This window comes from Lynx canadensis, chromosome E2, assembly GCF_007474595.2.
Source record: "Lynx canadensis isolate LIC74 chromosome E2, mLynCan4.pri.v2, whole genome shotgun sequence".
In the NCBI taxonomy this organism is placed as follows: domain Eukaryota; kingdom Metazoa; phylum Chordata; class Mammalia; order Carnivora; family Felidae; genus Lynx; species Lynx canadensis.
Genome location: NC_044317.1, coordinates 55,954,487 through 55,979,114, shown reverse-complemented (window position 1 = coordinate 55,979,114; position 24,628 = coordinate 55,954,487). Strand labels below are relative to the sequence as shown.

At 40.7% G+C, this 24,628-nt stretch overlaps 2 protein-coding genes across 2 annotated transcripts; both read left to right on the top strand.

The window, feature by feature from the left end:
• Positions 1–7,524: 7,524 nt before the first annotated feature.
• LOC115503309 (zinc finger protein 677-like) lies at positions 7,525–22,770 on the top strand (the record flags this gene model as incomplete). Its single annotated transcript, XM_032591296.1, has 3 exons — positions 7,525–7,546; positions 17,105–17,258; positions 22,493–22,770. Coding segments are annotated over exons 1-3 (447 nt in total), but the record flags the coding sequence as incomplete, so codon positions are not given.
• A 29-nt stretch (positions 22,771–22,799) lies between these two features.
• Positions 22,800–24,628, top strand: LOC115503232 (zinc finger protein OZF-like). Its single transcript, XM_030299330.3, has one exon. The coding sequence runs from the start codon at positions 22,807–22,809 to the stop codon at positions 24,544–24,546; it is 1,740 nt and encodes a 579-aa protein (XP_030155190.1). The 5' UTR covers positions 22,800–22,806; the 3' UTR covers positions 24,547–24,628.

Here is a 24,628-nt window from a genome sequence, read left to right as displayed (position 1 = left end):
TCAGCCTGTGCCGGCAGATTCTTTTCCCAGACATGCTCACCTACCCAGATTCCTGCTGCATCTCCTAACCTGAGAGACTGTGGTCTCACACTAAACTAGAAGATTCTCACAGACTCCTTCCTGCTGCCAGGACTGGAAGCTGGGTGTAAAGTAGCAGGCAAAGCATGTGTGGGAGGGAGGGAGCCAAACCCTGAGATAGAGGTTAGTGATTCTGTGACCTCACCTCTCCAAAGAATTGCCATCATCATGTCAGCTGTAGTGACAATGATAGTTCAACACTTGGGGAACTGAGAACGGTTCTGAAAAACTCTTTAATTACCAGGATCTATTAGAAGTTTCTAGTGAACATATCCAAAGTGACTGTTGGAGTGTTTGAGAGAGACTCTTCCTTTTCCATTATTTCTGGAAGCACACAGGGTCTCACATGGAAGAGGAAATGCCGAGGTCTGAGCCGCTAAAGACCAGCCTCATTGGATTCTGTGCCTCCCTGAGAATTTCTTTTACTCCTGTCTAATTCTTTGTTAGTCTTCAGACCCAAGTACCACCACCATTTAACTTATGGGTAGAGAGAAAGAATCCTCCAAATGACTCAAGAAGGATTTTCTACGCTTAAAATTTTCAATATCTGCAATTCATTTTAAATTTTCAATAAATGGAAATAAAGGACATGAGGTCAGTAAGTGAGATTAAAAATAACTTGTTCCACTTCCCCAACCCAAAACAAATTAATTAGAAAGCCTACATAAAATGGACATTTACTAGGAAAATACATTTTGCCAAAATTGACTTCAGTAGGAGGGAATTTAAACAGATCAAAATCCATAGAGAAGAGGAAGACATTTATCAGAGTCCCTTATGAATAAAAGCACCTGGATCAGATTAGCCGCCAGATTCTTCCATTCTTTTAAATACCAGGTAAGCTAATGCTACTTACTCAATTCAAGAATATCAAAGAGGAAGTAACATTTCCAAATTATCTTTATACATCACATAAAATTCTGAAACTAAAGCATCCTAAAGTTTGTACCAAAAAGAATACCACAGAAAGATGTCACCTTTTCCTACAGATGGTACCATGTAAAATAATGTAGCCCCAAACCCCTGAGAAATACAACAAAAATATGATGAACAAAGAAATTTGTGTCTCCAATTCAAGAATGATTCACTATTAGGAAGTTCATTAGTATGCTTCATCATGTTTATGAAGAGAAATCAAGAAATCTTACTCATAGTTACAAAAACATTTTTTGGAAGAATTCATCATGTAAGAATGTTAAATCAAAACACTAGGAAATTCTTTAGAATCTTTCCAAACTTGAGAAAACAAAGTCTTCATCCTGCTCATAGGAAATCACTAGAGATATTCCACTAAGGCCAGAAAACCACAGTAAAAAAAGTACGTGATCACCCGTTCTATTTATTTATCACTGTGTTGCAGGGATAGCCAGGGCCATTTAAAATGGCAGAGGAATTCGAAAGAAAGACCTAGAATTATGTTTTCATATGATACAAGTATACCTCTGGAAACATAAAGGAACTCATAGAAAATCCACTTGGAAAAACAATTCAGTATGCTAATGGGTTATACTGCTGATATACAAAAACAATAGGCTTTTGTACATAGGGTATTATTTTTAAGATTATATTTTTAAGTAATCACTACAACCAAGATGGGTCATGATCCTGAGGTCAAGAGTGGCAGGCCCTACCAAGTAAGCCACCCAGGTGCCCCTGTACATAGCATATGTTTGTACAATAGCCTATGTACAACAAAGAATCATTTATGAGTTTTAGCAGGAGTGTCTCCAATTACAAAAGTGTAATATAAAATGAAAGAGGGGAATAGGGGACTCAGTCAGTTAAGAATATGACTTTTAATTTCAGCTCAGGTTGTGATCCCAGGGTCATGGGATTGAGCCCTGTGTCTTGTTGTGCTGAGCATCGAGCTTGCTTGGGATTCTCTCCCCCCCCCCCCTTTCTCTCTCTCTGTCTCTCAAATAAATGAACAAACATACAAACAAATATTGTTGTAAAAAAATAAAATGAAATAAAGTAACCAGGAATGAATCTAACAAAAATGTGTAAAGCCTATATGGGGGAAGAAAATTCCTGAAATATAGGAAAGGAGAAATAAATGAATGGAAATTTACATCATGTTCTTGGGTGGAAAAACTCAATATTATAGAAAGGTCAATTCTCCTTTAGCTAATTTATAAATTTAGTTTAACCCTGATATAGGTACGATCAGTTTCTTCAAACTATCAATGTGACTGTAAAAATCTTACAGAATACTGAAGAATAGGCACAAAAACATCCTCACTGAGTTTTGATGCAACTTGTTTTGTATGTTCCGAGTGGCCAGTGGTGTATCCATTGGCAGCACCTGCTTCTTGAGTGTCTTCCAGGACATCACGATTGGCCCCAGGAACTCCAAGATGATAGAACTTAAAATAGAGGCTCTGCGTGCCTCTCTAACAGTCAGCTGCCCAAACGTAACTTGGTGGTAAATACCACTTTCAATCTTCCTGTGACTGACTGAACCGTGAAAACATCACATAGAAACATGACTGGGGGTGCTGAATACCAAGATCACACAATCACCACTTTTAACCTTCCCTCCTGTCAGATATTTGGGATTCATGCCCTGGGGCAGTATCTCCCTAGTTTTCAAGCTTTTAAGATACAAGCAGTGGGTCCAGCACATTTACAGGAACAACATCTCCAGAATTTCCCCAGAGGTGAGGTCTACCCAAGGCATCCTTGTCTTGGTAAGCACCTTTGTGTCTTTTTAAGCTCCCTCTTCCACCTTTTCATGTCATTTGGCTCTTTCTGAAAATCCCAGTTGGTGGGAGCTGAACCCCTGTGCTCTGATCACTCCATCATGTTTTTTTTTTTTTTTTCTTGTCAGCCCTCTTGTTCTCTGGAGCCCTGACCTTATTGTGTCCAGGATTGTCTCTGCACACTGCAGAAGGAATACACAACAGGAATACACAACTGTCTAAAATGACAAGATACCTATAAACTATTGTAAACTGTTAGACAACTTGTAGTTACTTTTTAATTCACTCCTTGCAGAGATTTAAGCCCTGGAAGGGGCAGTCACATAATAGAGAGGATGTGAAAAGCAAATGCAGCCAGCACCACCTTGAGAATTTCCACAGGAAACAGAAGAGGAGCTATTAACTGGCACATTTCCTATTAAAAATTATTACGAGTGTATATGACGCTGCTGAAAACGTGAAACACTAGTGGTAGAATTTGCACCGTTTACGTACAGAACAGAAATCCTTATCACATGTTTGTGGAAATACTTCAAAACCAGAATGTCATCAGTACTAGGAAAAGTTAAATCTCTCTGAAGGAGTCCACCTTTTAGAAGCTTCCTTATCTGCCCTTGACGCCAAGCAATCAGAAACAGAAAACAAAAGGATCAGTTAAAATATCTAATTTTCTGGGTACCTGGGTGTCTCAGTTGGCTGAGCCAGGGACTCTTCGTTTCGGCTGAGGTCATATCTCAGGGTTTGCGATATCCAGTCCAGACATGGGGTGAGGGGCGGCGTACAGAGGGCTCTGCTCAGAGCCTGCTTGGGATTCTAGATCTAGCTCTCTGCCCCTTCCCGCTTGCATTCCCTCCCGTGCTCTGTCTCAAAATAAATACATTTTTAAAACTCTAATTTTCTTTTTTTTTTTTTTTTAATTTTTTTTTCCAACGTTTATTTGTTTTTGGGACAGAGAGAGACAGAGCATGAACGGGGGAGGGGCAGAGAGAGAGGGAAACACAGAATCGGAAACAGGCTCCAGGCTCTGAGCCATCAGCCCAGAGCCCGACGCGGGGCTCGAACTCACGGACCGCGAGATCGTGACCTGGCTGAAGTCGGACGCTTAACCGACTGCGCCACCCAGGCGCCCCAAAACTCTAATTTTCAAGAAAAAAATAGACTTCCAAGATACCTGAGAACAAACAATTTAATTAAAATTGCGATGAAATTTGGCAGTTAAGGGCTTAAGCACATACAGGTCCCACTGGTAGGTCTCAAAGACATTTGGATATGTAATTCATCTGGAGAGGTGTGGAGTTGAATATCAAATTTAAGAGAGAGACCTTAATCAACACCCATTCACGCAGAAACTTTTATTCCTTTAAAGCAACGTGCCAGCGCTCCGTCCCACAGCCCAAGGCCCGGCGGGGAAAGCCTGGAGTGCAGTCCAAGGGATGGCGAGAAGTGACAGTTGAGTGAAAAGTCTGATGACGAGTTAATACCGAACAGCACAATTCCCACAGGACAGTGTTTATTTCTTTTAATGTTTATTTTAGTTTTGAAAGAGAGAGAGTGCGAGAGAGGTAGGGGCAGAGAGAGGAGACAGAATCCAAAGCAGGCTCCAAGCTCTGAGGTGTCGGCACAGAGCCCGATGGGAGGCTCCAACCCACCATAGGGAGATCAGGACCAGAACCAAAGTCAGAGGCTTAACCTACTGAGCCACACAGGCGCCCCCCGCCCCCCAGAACAGTTGTGCGTGTCGCATTCTAGCGTCCATCACCGACACTGACCACCCCGGCTTTTACTTCATTAAACAAGGAGCTGTCGCTCTCCGGGTCTCAGTCGACCCACGAGGACCCCGGGCGCCAGGTCCCCACACTGCTCCGCCTCCCCCCTAGAGCGCATGTCCACCGCTCTCTAAAAACTTTTCTCGCTCCCCCACCCCCGCCCGCCCCCCCCCCCAAAATTGCTTCCCCGGGCACCGGGCTCAACTTGTGAAATACCGCCGCTCCCAACAGAAGCGGCCCACCCTTCCCTGAGGTTGCACCCAGCCTGGCTCGAAACGACACCAGCGGGATCGGACGGAATCCAAAAGCGGAACCCGAAACCGCGCGGCCGGAAGAGAAAACAGACCCGCAGACGCTAGGAGGAGAGTGGTGCGCTGGACCCGCCCCACCGGATGTGTCCTGGACACGCCCCGGCACCGCCCCGCGACGCACGCGCGTGCGCCATTTTCTGCAGCCCCGGAAGCTGATCCAGCAGGGCAACGTGCGCTGTGGGTTGGGTGAGTCTCCATTTTTCTGGTTCGCACCAGCGGTTGCGCTGCTCAGTGCCCGGCTCCACCCCAGGTTCCGGGGTCGCCTGGTAAGGTAAAATTCTTGAACCGTCTTCTCCCTTTCATCTCTCGCGGCCTGGCTCTAGGACGTTCCGAGTCCTTTCTCTCGGGGCGGGTCCCGGGGGTCTGTGGTCGTTTTCGGTTAAAATCGCTCCGAGGCAGGTTCGGGCCAAGCCGTTCTGCCTGTGGCCCTTGCAGACCTCGATATCCTTGCCGGTCACTTTCCTGCTCAGAACCTTTCTCTGACTGCCGAGTGTCCCCCGTGCCCCCAACCCCATACTGCGTCGGGCACAGTCGTCACTAGGGAGGTGGGTGCAGGCCGTTGGCCGCAGGGTGGCCGTCCGTCAGGGTGTGGACGGAGCTGGCGGGGAAGGACGCAGAAATCTGCGGAGTTAGAGGGTCATCAGAAAGCGTGGGGAGAAAAACCGGCGGGGATTGAAACAGGCTGCCGCAGAATAGGGTGAAACTGTCTGTTGGAGGAGGAATAGCGACGGAGGGAAACGGAAATGGACAAAAGCACTGAAGAGAAACAAGGACACAGACTTATACAGAGAAGAAAACGCGTAGGGGTCACAGACAAGGCACAGACCCAAACCCTAGTGAAGAACCGAGGTTATTAAGTTGTGAAGTACCGACTTGAAGTTTTATGACCTCGTTAATCTAACATTTGGTGAATTGTTTCAGTTGTGGAGAAGAGATCGAGAGTTGTGAAACCTGGTGTTTGAGGCACCTGCACTTTCTAAGCCTTGCATCAGAAGATAATGCCATTGCAACCCCTACTCATCCAGGGGGAATAGAACTGTCCGTTAAAGGGGACTTTCTGTAACCACATGGTGCTTTTACGATGGCCATTATTAACAATACTGTTTGCCTCTCCCCGTTTTTTCGTGGCTCATGGCATTCTTTTCTGAATTTGATGTATCCTCACACTTGTTGTGACTTTAATCTCAGATTCCACTGGAGAGCTTTTCAATTTCCAAATTATTTTCTCTTGTAATTTTATTGTTCAGAGTATGAGTTTTCTATGCTTTCTACTCTACCATATGTTGCAAGGATTCTTTGATGTCTGTTAAAGAACTTTATGGTATTTCATTACACATCCGTTAAGGATGTTGGTAACCTTTTAACACTCGAAACCTAGTTTAGTGTGCGAATTTAATAATTCAACAGTTCTCTTCTTGCGTTAAGGCAGTTTATAAATTGTCAAGCTTTGAGCTGAGTTCTCCAGCTAAGTAGATGATCGCCTCAAGTCACCTCTGTCTTCTCTGTACAGATGTTGAAGGGTGGTCTTGATTGATGTGGAACTTGGTTCCAGCAGAGCTCATCCATTCATAATACAGAGAGTGTTCAGACCTCGTGCCCACAGGTGACCCTTTTTCATGTTTTCCAGGACCAGTAACTATTTGTAATTTCATATAGCTTTTCTGGAAAAGAGGAATTAAATGCTTGGGCTTGCTTAAACCCATAAACGAGAAGCTTCTCTCCTTCAGGAACATGAAAGGTAATCTGGAATTAGGACAAAGCCTTTCTACTTCAAGCTGTCCAGGCCAACCTTTTCAGAGATTTCTTACACCCACTTCTGCTCATTCAACTGAGACTTCTTCAGGGTAACCTGGCAAATTAACTCCCCCTGTAACCCCCGATGGACCCACCTGTAACAGGAGACAATAGACCAAGAATTCTGAACCTGAGTTAATAAGATGTGAAATGATTTTCAAACCTAGGTGCGTCTTTGGTAGTGTTCTGGGAGAGAGTGTGCAGTTATAGTGGGAGTTCACAATGTGACCCAGTTCCAAAAATATCGAAAGCCACTGGGAAAGAAGCAGGAGCATAGCTCAGAGACAGGGACGTGCCTCTGTCACCTCCACCCTCTCTGTGTATCCTGGCTAAATCTTAAAATTTGATTGTGTCATCTTTTGACATTAAACCCTCTTACAGGCTTCCGGTCAGCATCAGGACAAAGATCTAAACTTCTCAGTATGGCTTCCAGGGAGCTCTGGAGCTGGGTGGCCCTTAAGAGTTGGTCCATATTGATGGCATGGACAGGCTTCTGTGTCCTGCATCTTCCATTCCTTGGATGTGGGCTACCTAGGGAGGAGCCAAAAACTTGAATGAGCCCATTGCCTTTGGCCAAGTGCCAGGTAGACAAGACAATGCAGTTGCAGTGGAGTGTGTAAGTTTGAGCGGTAGGGGAGGCCTTCGTGAAGAAGTGGGTAAAAAATGCACTTTTTGGCCTCCACATAGGACCTTATTGTCTCCGCATCCCTCCTGTTGCAGTGGGCAGCAAAGGCCTTTTTCCCATGGCAAGTTTCTCCCCATGTGTATATTGTGGCAGAGGATGGGGTTATGTTGATTCTGAAAATTAAACAACATCCTTTTTGTCACACAGTATAACCTTACTTGAGAAAGAAGACCAGAAGAAGGGAAAAAAGAAGGAATGGCTCTTTTCCAGGTAAAATCCCATTTTTTGTTGATTTTTCTTCCTAAAATGTCACTTTGGACTTGTTAATCTTGTCTGTCTGTGAGGTGTCCTGCCTGAGTTGTTTATTCACACCCAGGGCTTTCTCCCAATCTCCCCTCCTCTCCATGCGTATTTCATCTTACTGTGACCAAGTGACGCGGAACTTAGGAAGAGGCACCTGTTAGGTGGTCATCCTGGGAATGTTGTTCTACACAGGCCAGGACTGGAGATAGGGAGTTAGCTCTTTGGTCTCTTCAGGAAGGATTCTTCAGAGATCCCTCCTGGATCCTTTTTCAGCTCATATAAACCAGGATTAAAGAGATTATGTATGTATGTAAGTCATGTATTAACGTGCAAAAGTAGCTGAGGAACCCTGGAAAACGAGAGTGATGGAAATTTACTTCATCCGGTTTTACAAATGCATTTTGATGTTAAACCAGGGACTCATTGTGCTTCTGACTCCACGATATTAATACTTTGGAATAGAATAGAAAGTTGAAAGTAGGAATGAGAAGTAGAGAGGGTGTCTTGGTTTATTAACATAATTGGTTTTCAAATGTAGAACCAACCTACATGTCAAACAGTGTCACAGACGATGAGACTGGAGTTCTCTCTTGTCCAGAAGAGAGCAGATGCAGAATGGAATACGAGAAAGGGTGACGTCTGCGAGGAGACAGGGGCCCCCAACAGGGGTTTTGTCTCAGTATTTATTGAGCGCAGGAGATATTACACATGTGGTACACATGAAGTAAACAAGATCTTACACACATGAACGTGGAGAAAACCATCAGACAGGAATCATTAACTTGTGTGTGTAGGAAGCAGAGGGTCTGGAGGCAAGTGGAGTGTGTGACCAAAGTACATTAGTAGATTGGCGTCAGATGGAAAGGAATTTCCTGCAGGTGCTGTAAGAAGTTACTCGTGATCCCATTACAATATCTCGCTAGCTAACTTCGGACGCGTTCGCCCCATGGTGGGAGATTTTCGCCCTAAGCTTTTCTCTAGCTAATGACTTTACCTTGGGTGCTTTTGTCCCGTGGTGGCAGCTTTCTGCCCGAAGCTTTCTAACCTGTTTGTGGAAGTCTAAGGGATTCTTGAACCTATTTCCCCCTGGCTCCCCATTTTGGTTTTTTTCATCTTAAGTTTTGCGTGTGAGGACTGTCATGATGGCCACCTGATCCATATTTTGCTGTCTGGAGGTTTGGAGAGTGATTCTGCAATGGCATAAAAGTAGACATCGTATAAGTATTCCACTTCACAGAATTACAATAGAGGATTAGCACCTATTGTCTTTTTCCTAGAAGTTGGATGGCAGCCATAAGGGCTTTTAGGCGTGCCATTATTTGTTTGTAGAAGTTTGCCTTATTAGCTCTTTGATAAGGTTGACCATAACTGGGTTAAGTACATGTGCAGTTTCATAGTGTGCTGAAGACTAATTCGAGCAATGGTAGCAGAGGCTATAATGCTTACTGTGGCTTGGATCCCCATGATTAAGAGGCCTATGAAACGCCTTTGCCTGCTTCATACCAGTGGTGGAGATCATTGCCATCAGATGCAGATCAGGTGTGTAGGCAATACCACTGCGTTGTAAGAGGAAGTGGGCCTGGTTCGACAGGCGTTTAGGCTTCCCTCATGTTATATGAGGAGCTAGGAATTGCATTTGTGGAGCGACTTCAGGATGAGGAACAGTGAAGTGGTTTCTTCCATCCTGAAAATGGAGCGGTGGTCGTTCATTCTGAGCCATTCTCTGGAAGTCCCGGTTGATGGGAAGGTGTTCTGGGGGTCTCCCCCATGCTATAATACGGCTTCACCAACCAAGAGGGAATCCCCAGAGGTCCAGAATCTGAAAGAATACAAGCATATTCTCAGACCCAAGTGAGAAGTTTGAACTGGCACCATAGGTGAGAGGGTTTATGGAATTTAGGAAAATGGAGCTTAGCTGCGTTAGTCCTTGAGGGTCAAGAATTGAAAACGTAAGAGTGATCATAGTGTGATCGAGGAGAAGTTGAGCTTGTAATGTAGATAACCATGGGTAATTCTGCCTTTTTGTTGTTTTAAACATATTTTTAAGTTTATTATGTGCTTGTTCTACAATTGCTTGTCCTTGTGGATTGTAGGGAATTTTAATTTTATCTGCCATTTCCTTCTTCCTTTGTTCCACATTGTTCCCCCTGAAAGTTGACTCTTAAAATCTTCAAGGTTGCTGAGGGTGGATGGTCTTCTCTTCTATAACTTCTTCTTGTTGAATAGGGCCATAGAGAGTCCATCCCTAGGGGCAACATTGGCAAGTTGGGGTAGGTATAGCAGAGTTAGGAAAAGGAAAGACAGTGCAGGGGAAACAGCCTCCTTGAGTATAAAGGATCATCTGTCTACTGGGAGTGATAGCGGTGAAGAAGTCTTCCAACAGGAGTCGCAAAACTATGACAAAAAAGACTCAAAAATGGACATGATTAAAAGATCTAATGGAGGTGAGAAGGAAATTCAGTTATTTCTGTGGCACATAACACTTCAATTATCAGAATATCAAGTGATGACCTTATGCCAAAAAATATTAAAGCTAGGAATTGCATATAATCTCTATAATAGGTGTAGCATTACTCAAATGTAACCTAAGGATTATTATTTGTTTGATGTTTCCAGAGTAACTTAACATACTAAAGAAGTCTAATTGGTCAAAAAGACTTCTTTTACAATTTAAATTTTGGAAAATTTGTTAGAAAAAAACTCAAAGTTGTATACCACCAAGTGTGTTTACCATCAGACCCCGATATCCTCACTTTCCCTGCAATAAGAAGCTGAAAGCAGATAAGCCTTACTTAGTAATCAGTGATTTAGCATCCCATCCTATTTAGAAAAGGCCTAGAAGTCCCAACAAATTCAATCCCAATTTATCATGCACGGAAAACTTTTCGAGTTAATAAAGCCTTTGAAAGCTAGTGTAACAATGACTCATGAAACCTGTGAGACCAAGTTTCCAGTTACTTTAAGTTGTAACATGAGCTTATTTGACCTTTGATTAACAGGTCTGTTTCAAACCAACAAACTTACATTCGGGTCCCCCTAAGACAGTTTGTTCCCCATGGTTAATTTTTACCTGAAACACTGGTGAGGAAGTCTGAAGTGGATGGTCTTGGCTTGTTGACATCTCAGACAATTTTAAGGTTGGGAAAAGGTTTCTATAGGTCATGATATGGCTTGCAGTTATGAATATTAGGTAGACCCTGGTTCAGTTTATAATATGTGTTCCCATTTTTTTCCAATTTTCCAAAGGCAAGAAGTCTTGGCAGTTTTCTTGAGGTGTCTGTAAACACCATAAGGGCGTTGTTAGTAGGTTTTTGCATCGGAGTGAGGATGTCTTCAGAAGGAATCTTTTGTTCCTTTAACAGGTTAGATTTTTCCCATTGACAAAGCGGGGAGTTGGCATTCTCAGGGTGTAGGGGTGCTGAAGGGGCTGGCTGACAATAAGGAGGTTTAGGTTCCGTGGCAAAAGCTTTTATTTACTTTCAGTGGGTCTACATCTTCATAAACATCTTCTGCACTCAGGGGGAAAATGGCCATAGGGACAGTAGACTATATAGGAATAACTCAGGCAGAACATTGGCGCCTTCCACATGTCATTCCTTTAGTGTGTCTTACCTGTTCATTCCCAAATGTCTAAGTCGAAGGTTCCTTGCTCAGGAGACCAAGGACAGTGTTGCTGGATAACCATTAGTAATTTAAGAAGTGCTGTATGAATTTGTTGTTTTCTGTTCTAGGGATAGGGAGTCTCCCATAATAATTCTCTCAAAAATTCCACGGCAGTGAATCCTAATACAGTTTTGCTTTTCTCTTACCTCATCAGGAGAGATTGTAGACCCATGCACTTTTTCTGTTTGTAGAGTTCTAGTCGTTCTGTGGCTTTCTGCAGTCCCTGAGTTACATTCGCTTCTTAGCCACGTTGGCCTCTGGCTACATTGTGTTCTACCACATTGTCTTCTTAGACACGTCCCCTGCTTCACGTCGACTTCTTAGTCACGATGGCTTTTCTTCTAATCATGTTGACTTCACGTCACCTTCTATCACATGGACTTTGGTCACCTCGGTTTTTATCATGTCGATTTCTATCCCATCGGGATCACCATCTGGCAAAGATTATGTGCCTTGAGTTCTCTCTTGCCCAGCAAGAGAACAGACCTAGAATGGAATACGAGAGAGGCTAATGTCCGGGAGGAGACAGGAGGCCCCAATAGGGGTTTATCTCTGTATTTATTGAGCTCCCAAGATACTACACACGTGGTGAATGTGAAGAAAATAAGATCTTACACGTGTTAATGTGGACAAAACCATCAGACAGGAATCAGTAAATTGTGTGGGTAAGAAGCAAAGGGTCTGGGGCGTGAGTGCAGTTTGTGATTAAAGTACATTAGTAGATTGGTGTCAGATGGAAAGTAATTTTCTGCAGATGATATACAAAGTTGCTCACTATCCCATTACAATATCTAGCTAACTAACCTCGGGTGATTTTGCTCAATTGTGCCTTCTTTCTATCCTAAGCATTTCTCTATTTAATGACTTAACCCTGGGCGCTTTAGCTCCGTGATGGCATCTTTCTGCCCTAAGCTTTCTTAACCCATTTAGGTAAGTATAAGTGATTCTAGAACCTATTTCTCCACATAATAGTAAATGTTGTATAAATTATCGATAGCACATCCATCTCTTAAAGACCATGGTTTCTTTTAGGAACTCTTATACGTTGTACATTTTTTAGAGAAAAATGTGTATAATTTAGCCAGACATAGCAGAACTTTCTGTCATCACAGAGGATGGTGCTCAATTTTAATTTTACATATTATTATTATTAAATTTTATTATTTTTGTGTGTATGTATTAAACTTCAGTTGTACAGATTTTTGCAGTTCATTTTCACACACTAATGCATTTTTGAAACTAAGAAGTAAAACATCCTCTTCCCTGTCATGTCTTCCACCATCACAGATTTTCTTCATCAAGAACCGATGTTCTCTTTCGTGCATATTTTCCAAACGTGCATTTTTGTATTGTAGTATGATTTTAGAATATATTCTACTGTAAATATTTAATCCTGTTTTATTCTGCAAATTGGTATCTTTACATGCCATATGACTTGAAGTCGTTTTCATGAAAGTCAGCAAGAGATTACTGCTTTTTTGGATCCTCATGGGAGCATTCTCTAAATGAAGATACATGGGTCCTTTACAACTCCTTACTGTTTCAAAGAATGCCACGGTGGCTGCTTCTGAGCAGGCCGACTTCACTACAGACTTCTAAAGATGTTTTAAGATTGTACATCTTTTAAGCATGATTACCCGGTTGATGATGGTCTTTCTGAGGAGGCACAGACATTCCACTTAGTAAATAAAGATTTTAAATCAACCGTCTTGACCATCCTCAGCTAAAGGAAAACGTGGAAGAGAACTAAGAAGTAGGAGAACAATGTTTCGACAAATAGAAAATATCAGTAAAGAGATAGAAATTATAGCAAAAGGATGGAATAGAAATGCTGGAGTTAAAGTATAAACACCAGAATTGAAAATTCACTAGAGGGTTCATCAGCAGATGGACAAAAAGAGTAAAGAATCAGTGAACTTAAACAGAGGTTAACTGAAATTGTCAAGTGTGAGGAGGAGAGAGGGGAATAAAGCTGAATAAAAGGGAATAAAAGAAGAAAAATGGCCAGAGGCAAAGAAACCTTTGGGACACTATAACTAATACTCCTATAAACGTAATAGGAGTTCTAAGAAGGAAGGGCAGAAAGAATAATTGAAGAAAGGAGCTGAAAACTTCCCAAATTTATCAAAGAGAACCTACACGCCCAAAAAACTCAATGAACTTCAACTAAGTCCAATGCATGGAGATCCCTGGCAGTCACATAATCAGTCAAGTTTTATAAGACAAAGAATGTGGAACGTAGCAAGACAGAAACAACTTCTCATGTACAGGGATTCTGAATAAAATTAATGGTCTGTTTCTCATTAGAAACTGTGGAGGTCAGGAATCCGTCTCCTTTGGTATTAAAAGATTGAAAAATTAAAAAAAAAAAAAAAGCCGTATCAGGAATTCCTTACGAGGCAAACTATACTTCAAAATTGATAGTGAAGTTTAGATTCCTAGATGAACAAATGCTGAGGGGGTCACACTTACAGACTTAGACTATAGGAAATGCCACGTGGAGTTCTTCAGGCTGAAATGGATAGAAACTAGCAGTACCTCAAAGCCATAGGAACAAGTAAACAACGCTAGTAAAGGTAATTACATAAGTAAATATAAAAGCTAATTATTGTCTTTTTGTTTTGTAACTCATTTTGTCCTACATGTCTTAAGAGACAGTAAAACAATCAGAAAAATCTGCTCTTGAGTGTGTGCAACATCTGTTTGTATCTTTTATGAAGTAGTTTTTGACAACAACATAAAGGGAGAATGTATAACAGCACTTGTTTGTATGGCATTAAAGCTAATTTAGCATCAACTGAAATTCAAATATTAGTGGTTTAATATGTAAGCTATAACCCCCAGGATAACCACTCAGAAAATAACTTGAAAATGTACAGAAAAATAAATAGACCATCAAAATGGTATGCACGCACAGACACCCGAAGAAGGAAGGAGTTATGTAACAAAATATTAGCCATACAAACAGCAGATGTTAGAATAATTCTTACCAGTAGCAATTTAAAATGTACCTAAATTAAACTCTTCAATAAAAGAGAAAGGAATTTTACAAATGGTTCCACTCTATGTCTGCATGTGGCTCACTTTATTTTTTCAAAGCATTTTTTGATTGTGAGAGAGTGTGAGTGGAGGAAGGGCAAAGAGAGCGAGGGAGAGAGAAATTCTCTCAAGCAAGCTCTGCACTGTCAGCCCGGAGACCAGTGTTGGGTTGGAACCCACAAACTGTGAGATCATGACCTGAGCTGAAACGGGGAGTAAGACGCTTAAGTGACTAAGCCACCCAGGCGCTCCAAGGCTCGCTTAGGTACACAAATAGGTTGACAGCAGGATGGAAAAAGATATTCCATGCAGATAGTAATGAAACCTAGTTGGGGAGCTATATAGATATCAGACCAAATAGAGTTTAAGTTGTAAAATAGTCATCAAAGATATTGAAGAACATATATTGAAAAAAGGGCCAATCCATTAGGAAGATAAAACAAGTATAAACAATACTTACATAGAAACAAAGCCCCCAAGTTTCTGAAGCAAACATTGAGAAGCATGTTCTACTATAGTGGTTGGAGATCACAATGCTCCGTATTTAATAATGGATAGAACAACCAGATATCAATTATAAAGCAGTGAGCAGCACTGTAAACCAGCTAGGCTCCACAGACACATACAAAACACTGCGTCCAACAAAAAGTCAAAAATTAGGAGTAGAAGGGAACTGGCTCAGTCTGAAAAAGCGTTATTAAAATTCCGTGGCTAACCATATACTCAATGGTGAACTCCTGAAAACTTCCCCCTAATACCAAGAAGAAAACAAGCATGCTCCATGTTGCCTCCACTAGTCAACACTCTCCTGGTAGTTCTAACCAGAGAAATTACAGAAGAAAAATTAGTAAAATATGTCAAAATGAGGTAAGAAATCAAACTATCTCCATTCATAGATTACATGATCACCTATTTAGAAATAAAGAATCCTCAGACTTAGAATGAATTCATTGAAGTTACAAAATACAATATCAACACTCAAAATTCAGTTACACATCTGTAAAGTAGCAATCAACAAATGGAAAGTAAACAATTCCATTTACAAAAACAAGAAAGTAAATGGGAATAATATTAATCGGGGAAATGGAAGATTCATACAGAGTGAAAACTACAAATGTTGCTGAGGAAAATTAAAGAAAACCTAAGTAAATGTCAAGATATCTTGTGATTCTGGCTTGGAAGACCATAAAACAGAGGGATCCCCAGAACGATATAAAGAGTAATGCAGTCCTCAGCAAAATCCCAACATGTTTTGCCCAAATGGGAATCGTGATTCTAAAACTCATTGAATTGGTAAGGACGCCACATAACCAAAATAAACATGAGAAAGAACAAAATTGGAGGACCTACAATTCCCGACATCAAACCTTCTACAATAACTTGGAATAATCAAAAGTATAATTGCATCAGAGGCTAGAAATATTGATCAAAGATACAGAACTAAGCATCCACAAATAAACCCATACATCTATAATCCATTCCTTTTTTCCAAGTGTGTGTGGAAAACAATGGAAAAAGAAAAGTTTCTTAAATAGTACTGACATATCTAGATATCTGTGAGAATGAAATTGAAACTACCTTGTACCATATAAGGAAATCAGTTCAGAACTAATCAAAGACTAAATGTAAGAGCCTAAACTATAAAAGTCTTAACTGAAAACATAGGGGTAAATTTTCATGACCTTAGGGTTGACAGTGGATTTTTATACATGATCCTAAAAGCAAAAGTGAAAAAGACAAAGTAGATAAATTGGTCATCATCTCAGTTATTCACGTCTGTGCGGTGAAGGACATTATCACCTAAGTGGAACAATCTAGCAAATGGGAGGAAATAATTTGCCAACACATATCTCCTAAGCATCTAGAACCTAAAATATATGAAGAACTTACACAAGTGACAACCAACATACCAAGAACCCAATTTGAACAACGGTCAAAGGATTTTAATAGACACTTCTCCATAGAAGATACACAAATGAACCCAGCACATGAAGAGATGTTCAATGAAAGTAGTCATTATTAAAATGTAAAATCAAAACCACACTGAGCTATCGTTTCACATCCACTAGGATGATTATTATGAAACCACAAAAATAAACAGGTTGAGAAATTCAAATCATGGCATGTTGCTATAAAAACGTAGATACTGTGGAAAAGAGTGTGACAGAGTCTGAAAAAAATTAAACCATGTGCCCCAGTAATTCCACTCCTAGGTATATAACCAAAAGAATTGAAAACAGACATCCAAACACTTAACTTCTACTGGAACTTAGTAATATTAGCCAAAGGTAGTAACAAACAAATGCTTTACAGTAGTTGAATGAATATGGTCTACTCCTGCAATGGAATATTCTGCAGCCAGAAGAAAGGAAATGGACCACTGATACATACTATATCATGGATGAACCCCAAAGATGATTCTGTGTGAAAGAAGGCAGACGCAAAAGGCCACATATTTGATCCTTTTCCTTATATATGAAACGATCCAAGATCGGTGAATCCACAGAGAAAAGCATTAGTGGTTGCCAGGGACTGGGCAATAGGAAGCACCTGTTAATGGGTAAAGTCTTTCCTATGGGGCTGATAAAAAAGTTTTGGATCTAGACAGAGGTGATGTTTGTGCAATATTTGAATGCAATAATTGCCCCCTAATGGTATTTTAAAGTAGCTAATTTTATGTTCACTGTAACTCAAAATTATGTTACACGGATCCAAGAACACTCACTCTAGTCAAATCAGTCTTTACACATCTGTGCTTCTCTTGTCTTTGGTCAAATAAGAACACATTCCCTGTGCACTTGGTGAAATGTGTTTTCCTTTCAGGGACGGTTGACCTTCAGGGATGTGGCCATAGATTTCTCTCAGGAGGAGTGGGAGTGCCTGGACCCCGCTCAGAGGGCTTTGTACAAGGATGTGATGTTGGAGAACTACAGGAACCTGGTCTCTGTGGGTGAGGATAACTTGCCTCCAGAAGTCGGTAATTACTTTTTATCTGTGTGCTGTGCATTTTCTATTGAGAGCCCCTGTTTTGATCATAAGAGTTCCAATTCCTTGTTCTTCAGGGAGTGATTGCAGCTGTTTTGATTGAGAGTGGAAAGGGTTCATAATGTGGCAAATGGACTCTAACTTCCCTTTCCTTCAGAAGTTCTGCATTCCTGCTTGTTGATGTGGTTGCAGAACTTAGCAGTCAGAAAAGCCTAAGGGAGGGAACTGGTGATGAGGAGCCCTGGTCGTTGTATGTATGTAACTGATGAATCATTAAATTCTACTCCTGAAACCAGTACTACACTCTGTTAAGTAACTAGAATTTAAATAACAATCTGGGAGTCTTGGGAATAGGATATAAAAACGCTTATATTCTTAGCAAAGTCTAATTTCGCTGAAATCTTTAAAGATAAAGCTCAGAGACAATAACGTTATTTAAAGTTGGGGGGAAAAGGAAACCTTGTGGTGAATTTATTTAAATCTCTGATTCTGTGGTCTTACCCTCGTAAGGGTTTTGGTTGAGTAGTTCTTAGGAAAAACCCAGATGTCTGCACATCTAAAATAATCCTTAAGCCCTCAGGCACTCATTTGAGTAATTTTTGAAATACGTGGTTTCTACACCAAGCAAAATGAATGTTCTTTCTTGTTTGGTGAACCAAGAGCTGGAAACGTGTTCTGGAAGAGCAGAGGAGATCATGTTCTGTTTTTCTTTATGAATGGAAATCTCTTCTTGAGCTGAATATCATCTCGGTTTTGGAAGAAGAGAAAGCCCTGGACTGTGGAACATGAAGTGAGGATAGGGAAACATCCATACAGGGGATGTGAATGTATTGGAATGTGAGCTCAAGTCCGCTCAGAAGGGCAGAGAGTAAATTGCTCCAGTAAATATTGTTTGGGAAGGATCTATGGGAAAATACAAGTTTATTCCTTAGGAGCTTTCAAAGGAAGTCCTCCCCCACCCCACACATACTTCTCATTCTGTTATTCAAACGAGTAAATCAGATGTGTAGAAGTTTAAACTTCCAGTGATAATGCCTACAACACTGTTACCTAGCCCCTCCGACCATACTGGTGCTGTGGCTTGAGAGGGACTGAGATGGCTGTCCCTACGGAGTCTTTTCCCTGATCCCTCTTGGTTCTCATTCCATACAGGTCAGAGGTGAGGCCTCTGTAGTGCAAACCCCAGGACCTATTCACTTTCCATTTCCATTTTGTATTCTGGGGAGAACTTCTTAGGAGACACAAAAATTGTAGCATCTGTCTAATAAAGTAGATAAAAGTCTATGTCTTTCCTCGGCCATCCTGGCCTCTGAAGGTTGCTCCCTTGTGCATTAATTAGGAGGAAGTCATGATGTGGATAATTCCAAAAAGTGAAAATCCAAAAGTAGATGTAGTGTAAATACAGCTCAGCTTGGTGATACCTAGTTAGCTTTTCTGTAGGAAAAACATGTATCATTCCACAGATGGTTATTGCATTCCTGGTATACCAAAAGCACCATATTGATATTTTTTGGTTTTGTTTGTTTGTTTGTTTTAAGAACTCAAGAGGCAGCAGCAACTTTTGATTTTAAGTAATCTCTACAACCAGAGTGGGGTTTGAACTCAACTGCAAAGTCAAGGGTTGCATGGTGTACTAACTGAGCCAGCCAGGCAGCCCAGTTTTTTGTTTATTAACCTTTTGATCACCTTCACCCTTTTCTGCTCAGCTACCTGCGTGTAGCAACCACCAATATGTTCTCTGTATCTAATGGGTTTTTGTTTCTTTAAGATTGCACACATAGGAGCAATCATACTGCAGTGGTCTTTGACTCATTCCACATAGCATATTGTCCTCAGGGTCCATCTCTGTTGTCACAATGGCAAGATTGTATTCTGCTTAGTGGCTAGATAATATTGTGTTGTATATACACATCTTTATCCATTCACCCATCAACGGACACTTAGATTGTGTTCGTATCTCAGCTATTATACATAGTGCTGCAGTGAACATCAGAACGCTTCTGTCTTTTCGAGTTAGTATTTTTGTTGTCTTCAGATAAATACCCAGTAGAATTGGTGGATCACACAGTAGTTCTCTTGGCTATACCTGATTCTCCACCCTGTTGACAACACGTGTTGTTTCTTGTCTTTTTACTAACTGCCATTCTAATATTAGGTGTGAAGCGATATTGTGGTTTTGATTTGCATTTCCCTGATGATGAATGACGTTGAGCACCTTTTCATGGTCCTGTTGGCCATCTCTAAGTCTTTGGAAAATGTCTATTCAGATCTTGTGCCCATTTCTTAAATCGGGTTATTTGAGCATGTTTTGGCAATGTTTTAGATTACCAGTCCATTATCAGATGCATGATTTGCTAATAGTTTCTCCCATTCAGTAGGATGCCTTTTCATTTTGTTCAAAAACTGTTTCCTTTGCTGTGTAAACACGTTTCAGTTTGATATAATCCCACCTTTTTTACTTTTCTTGTTTTTCCTTTTTGGTGTGGAGAGTTAAAAATAAAATCATTGCCCACACATGTGTCAAGGAGCTCATTACCCCCTAACTTTTCTTTCTTTTTTTTTTTTTCAATTTTTTTTAATGTTTATTTTTGAGAGGCAGAGAGAGGCAGAGTGTTGAGTGGGGAAGGGGCAGAGGGAGAAAGACACAGGATCTTAAGAGGCTCCAGGCTCTGAGCTGTCCGCACAGAGCCCAACATGGGGCTCGAACTCACAAGCCGTGATATCATGACCTCATCCAACGTCAGAAGCTTATCCAGCTGAGCCACCCCGGCCCTCCACCCCTAACTTTTCTTAATAGGAGTTTTATGGTTTCAGGTCTTAGGTTTAAGTCTTTAATCCATTCTGAGTTAATTTTTGTGTATGGTGTCAGATAGTGGTCCAGTTTCATGCTTTTGCCTCTGGCTGTCCCGTTTTCCCAAACCATTGATTGAAGAGATTATACTTTCCCCCATTTTATAGTCATGTCTCCTTTGTTGTAAATTAAGTGAGCATGTGTGTGGGTTTATTTCTGGTCTCTATTCTGTTCTGTTGATCTATGTGTGTATTTTTATGCTAATACCATACTGTTTTAATGACTATAGCTTTGTAGTCCGGGAGTTTGAAATCAGGGAACATGATGCCTCCAACGAGTACTTCTTTGTCAAGATGCTTTGGCGATTCGGGAATTTAGCGGCTCCATAGAAATTTTAGGATTTTCCCTTTTGCGGATATGTTTTCATGTGGACAGAAATATTCCACTTTTTTGGATGAATACCAGGGAGTGGGAATGCTAGGTCATATTTAAGAGTACATTTAGTTTTGTAAGAAAGTGCAAACTTCTCCAAAGGGGAGTACCATTTTGCATTTCCACCAGCAATGAATGAGAGTTCTTATAGTTGCATATTCTCACTAGGATTTGGTGTTGGTTTTGTGGATTTTGGCCATTCTCATAAATGTGCGGTGATATCTAATTGTTACAACACATATTTTCCTTGATTAAAGTTACCACTTTTCTTTAATGTTTATTTATTTTGAGAGAGAGAAAGAGAGGCAGCAAGGGAGCGAGCATGAGCAGTATAGAGGTGGAGAGAGAGACATACAGAATCCAAAGCAGGCTCCAGGCTCTGAGCTTTCAGCACAGAGCGTGTCACAGGCTTTGAAGCCCTAACTCTGTGTTCATGACCTGAGTTGATGACAGACACTTAACCAACTTAGCCCCGCAGCTGATCCTATGGCATTCTTTAAATTAAGAATTTGTGATATCTTAGAAACATATTTTTTAAAGTTCCTGCTTTAGTCCCAGCAGTATCATTAACCTGATTTGCCGTAGCTTTTTCTATAATGATACATTATTTTGGGGCTTGGGTGGCTCAGTCGGTTAAGCATCTGACTCTTTTTTTTGGCCTAGGTCATGAAGTTACAGTTAGTGAGTTCAAGTCCCACATTGGGCAGTGCGCTTACAGTGTGGAGACTTCTGGGGAATCTCTCTCTCTCTCCCTGCCTCTCCCCCATTCACAAGCTTGTTCTCAGTATCTCTCTCTATAAGTAACAACCTTAAAAACGTGTCTCCTGGAACATGTATACATTATATAATTGTCTTGAGTATATACCTAGAAGCGAAGTCTTGGTATATTTAGTTTGATAATTTTTAGAGCAAATATTGAATTAGATATAACTGTACAGTTTTCCTATAACCCCCTACTGTTTCCCTGTTGAATGTTTTCCACCTTTGCTTCATGCCCATAGTATGAGTTCTTACAGAATGCATCAGTATTATGCCTTTTGTTGAATGTGTTTTCTTTTTCCCCAAGGTCCTGCTTTTAATTTACACCACAATCATATTCCCATAGATGTGCAAGCACAAGCACTGTCCCCACATGGTCAGTTACTTCTTAATGCTTCACTCTTTCTTTTCTGAATCCAAGTCCTGGCCTTTCCTCAGATGTTTCATTGAGCTAAACAAACCACCCTCGTATATCCTGGTATATTAATTTTGATCAACAAAGCACCTCAGTTTACACAGCACCTGACTCCCCTGCCCTCCGTACTGCAGAAGGAACCCTATTCATACACAGGGGACATGTGTATGAATTGCTCAGGACAGCAGCTTGATTTGGTGGTTAATTATACTGTGTGTTTACTAATGTGTGAGCATATGATGAAAGAAACAAGATATTTTAAGGACTCTGTATGTTACAACCTACATGTTGATTGATCTAGGGGGTTAAGTTAATAAGTAACCATAGTTACACAAACTAGTAGTCTCTGGAATTCTAAAGCAGTTTGTCTTGGAGATGTAAAGACAGGATTTACATTCCATAAGGAACTCCTACTAGAAGGAATGAAAGATTCATTGAGCATCACTGAATTATGAGATATTGGGTTCAGGTAAACACGTTTTTATAAAGATTAAGAATTAAGGAAGAGAGACAACTCTATAATTTCATGCACAGTTATAAAATAGCCATTGTATAAATGGGGTCAGTAATCATGAAGTTTCATTTAATTATCCAGTTATGTGTCCAAAAAATATGGATAGTGTAAAATGTGTTTCGAAAAATTACCTCAAAATCAGAGAAACTGTTACTATGGAAAACGTTATAAAAAGAGAACTCAAAAACATTGTATATGACAGTAGTGTTTGAAGACCATGGTTGGTTAACATCCTTTGTTTATAATAAAGTGTTATTTAGGTATGTAATTATGTAATTTAGTATAAAATATTTATCTTCCAACTCTATTTGATAGGAAGCCTTTCTCCTGGATTTGCACTCAAGGAATTGTCACCAGTAGAGGACATTTATAAAGGAAAATTTTACCACTTAGTGATATTGGAGAGAAATAAAAGCCATGGCATCAAGAATTTTGATCTCAAGGAAGTCTGGGAAAATAGGCATGAGTTTGAAAATCGGTGGGGAGATAATGCAAGAAATTACAAAGAAGTGCCTTTGACTCATAACAAAAATCTCACTTGTAGGAAAGATCAGCCACATAATCAGCCCTCAGTTACTCGTCCTGAAAAGCAGAGTGTTTCTGTGAGAAAAAGTACCTACCAGTATGTCATGAATAATGAACCATTCATCAGGACTTTGTTACAACAGGACGGTAACGTAAGTGGTTCTGGAAACCAGTATATAAACTGCTTGGAAAATAGAATTGGATTAAGTTTGCAGGCACACCTGGGTGAACTCCAGAGATTTGACAGTGAGGAGGAAATGTATGAATGTAGTAATCCAATTGAGAAGTCTGTCAGCAATGGTTCCTCAGTCTCACCACTTGAAAGAATTCCTCCCAGGACCCAAAACATTTGGAATAAATCTAGGAAGATTTATCATTTGTTACCTGCCCAAGCCAGGAGAGGATACACCAGAGGAAAATCTTATAAATGTAATGAATGTGGGAAGGATTTTAGCAAGAGCTCAAACCTCATGAATCATGAGGGTATTCTTTCTGCACAGAGACTTTACAAATGTAATGCATGTAGCAAAGCATTTGTTGAGTGTTCAGGCCTTACTCAAGATAAGAAAATCCATACCGGTGAGAAACCTTACAAAGGTAATGAGTGTGCCAAAGCGTTTACCCAATTTGGCAACCTTAGTAGTCATCAGAAAATACATGCTGGGGAGAAACAGCACAAATGTAACGTGTGTAACAAGGCTTTTATCCAAAGGTCAAGACTTAAGGCACATCAGGTAATTCATACAGGAGAAAAACATTATAAATGTACTAAATGTGATAAGGCTTTTATCAAACATTCAGCACGTTTGCGTCATGAGAGAACTCATACCGGTGAGAAACGTTACAAATGTATTGATTGTGGCAAGGCCTTTTTGAGGAGTTCACACCTTACTCAGCATAAGAGAATCCATACTGGAGAGAAACCTTACAAGTGTAATGAATGTGGCAGGGCTTTTAACCAATTTTCACACCTTTGGTGTCATGAGAAAATTCATACTGGCGACAAACCTTACAAATGTAATGAGTGTGGCAAAGCCTTTACCCAGGCTTCAAGACTCACTAAACATCAGAGAGTCCATACAGGACAGAAACCATATAAATGTAATGAATGTGGTAGGGCTTTTATCCAATCTTCACACCTTAGGCGTCATGAGAAAATTCATACTGGTGACAAACCTTACATATGTCATGAGTGTGGCAAAGCCTTTACCCAGCGTTCAAAACTCACTACACATCAGAGAGTCCATACAGGAGAGAAAGTGTATAAGTGTTTCGTAAGTGGCAAATCCTATAGTCAAAATTCAAACCTGGCAAATCATCAGAGAATGCATACTGGAGAGAAACCTTACAAATGTAAAGAGTGTGGCAAATCATTTACACAATTTGGAAATCTCACTATGCATCAGAAAATACACACTGGGGAAAAACCACACAAATGTAATGTGTGTGACAAGGCTTTTATCCAAAGGTCATACCTTGTGGCACATCAGAGAATTCACACAGGAGAAAGACCTTATAGATGTAAGAAATGTAGTAAGGCTTTTGTCAACCATTCAGAACTTTTGCGTCATGAGAGGACTCATACTGGTGAGAAACCTTACAAATGTATTGACTGTGGCAAGGCCTTTTGGAGGAGTTCACATCTTATTCAGCATAAGAGAATCCATACTGGTGAGAAGCCTTACAAGTGTAATGAATGTGGCAGGGCTTTTAACCAATTTTCACACCTTTGGTGTCATAAGAGAATTCATACTGGCGACAAACCTTACAAATGCAATGAGTGTGGCAAAGCGTTTACCCGACTTGGAAAACTTACTAATCATCAGAAAATACACACTGGCTAGCAACCACCCAAATGTGATGTGTGTAACAAGGCTTTTATCCAAACGTCAGGCCTTTGGCACCTCAGAGAATCCATACAGGAGA

Excerpts from the sequence above, each read along its gene's own strand:
- LOC115503232 (XM_030299330.3), top strand. The coding sequence starts at position 22,807 with ATGAATAATGAACCATTCATCAGGACTTTGTTACAACAGGACGGTAAC.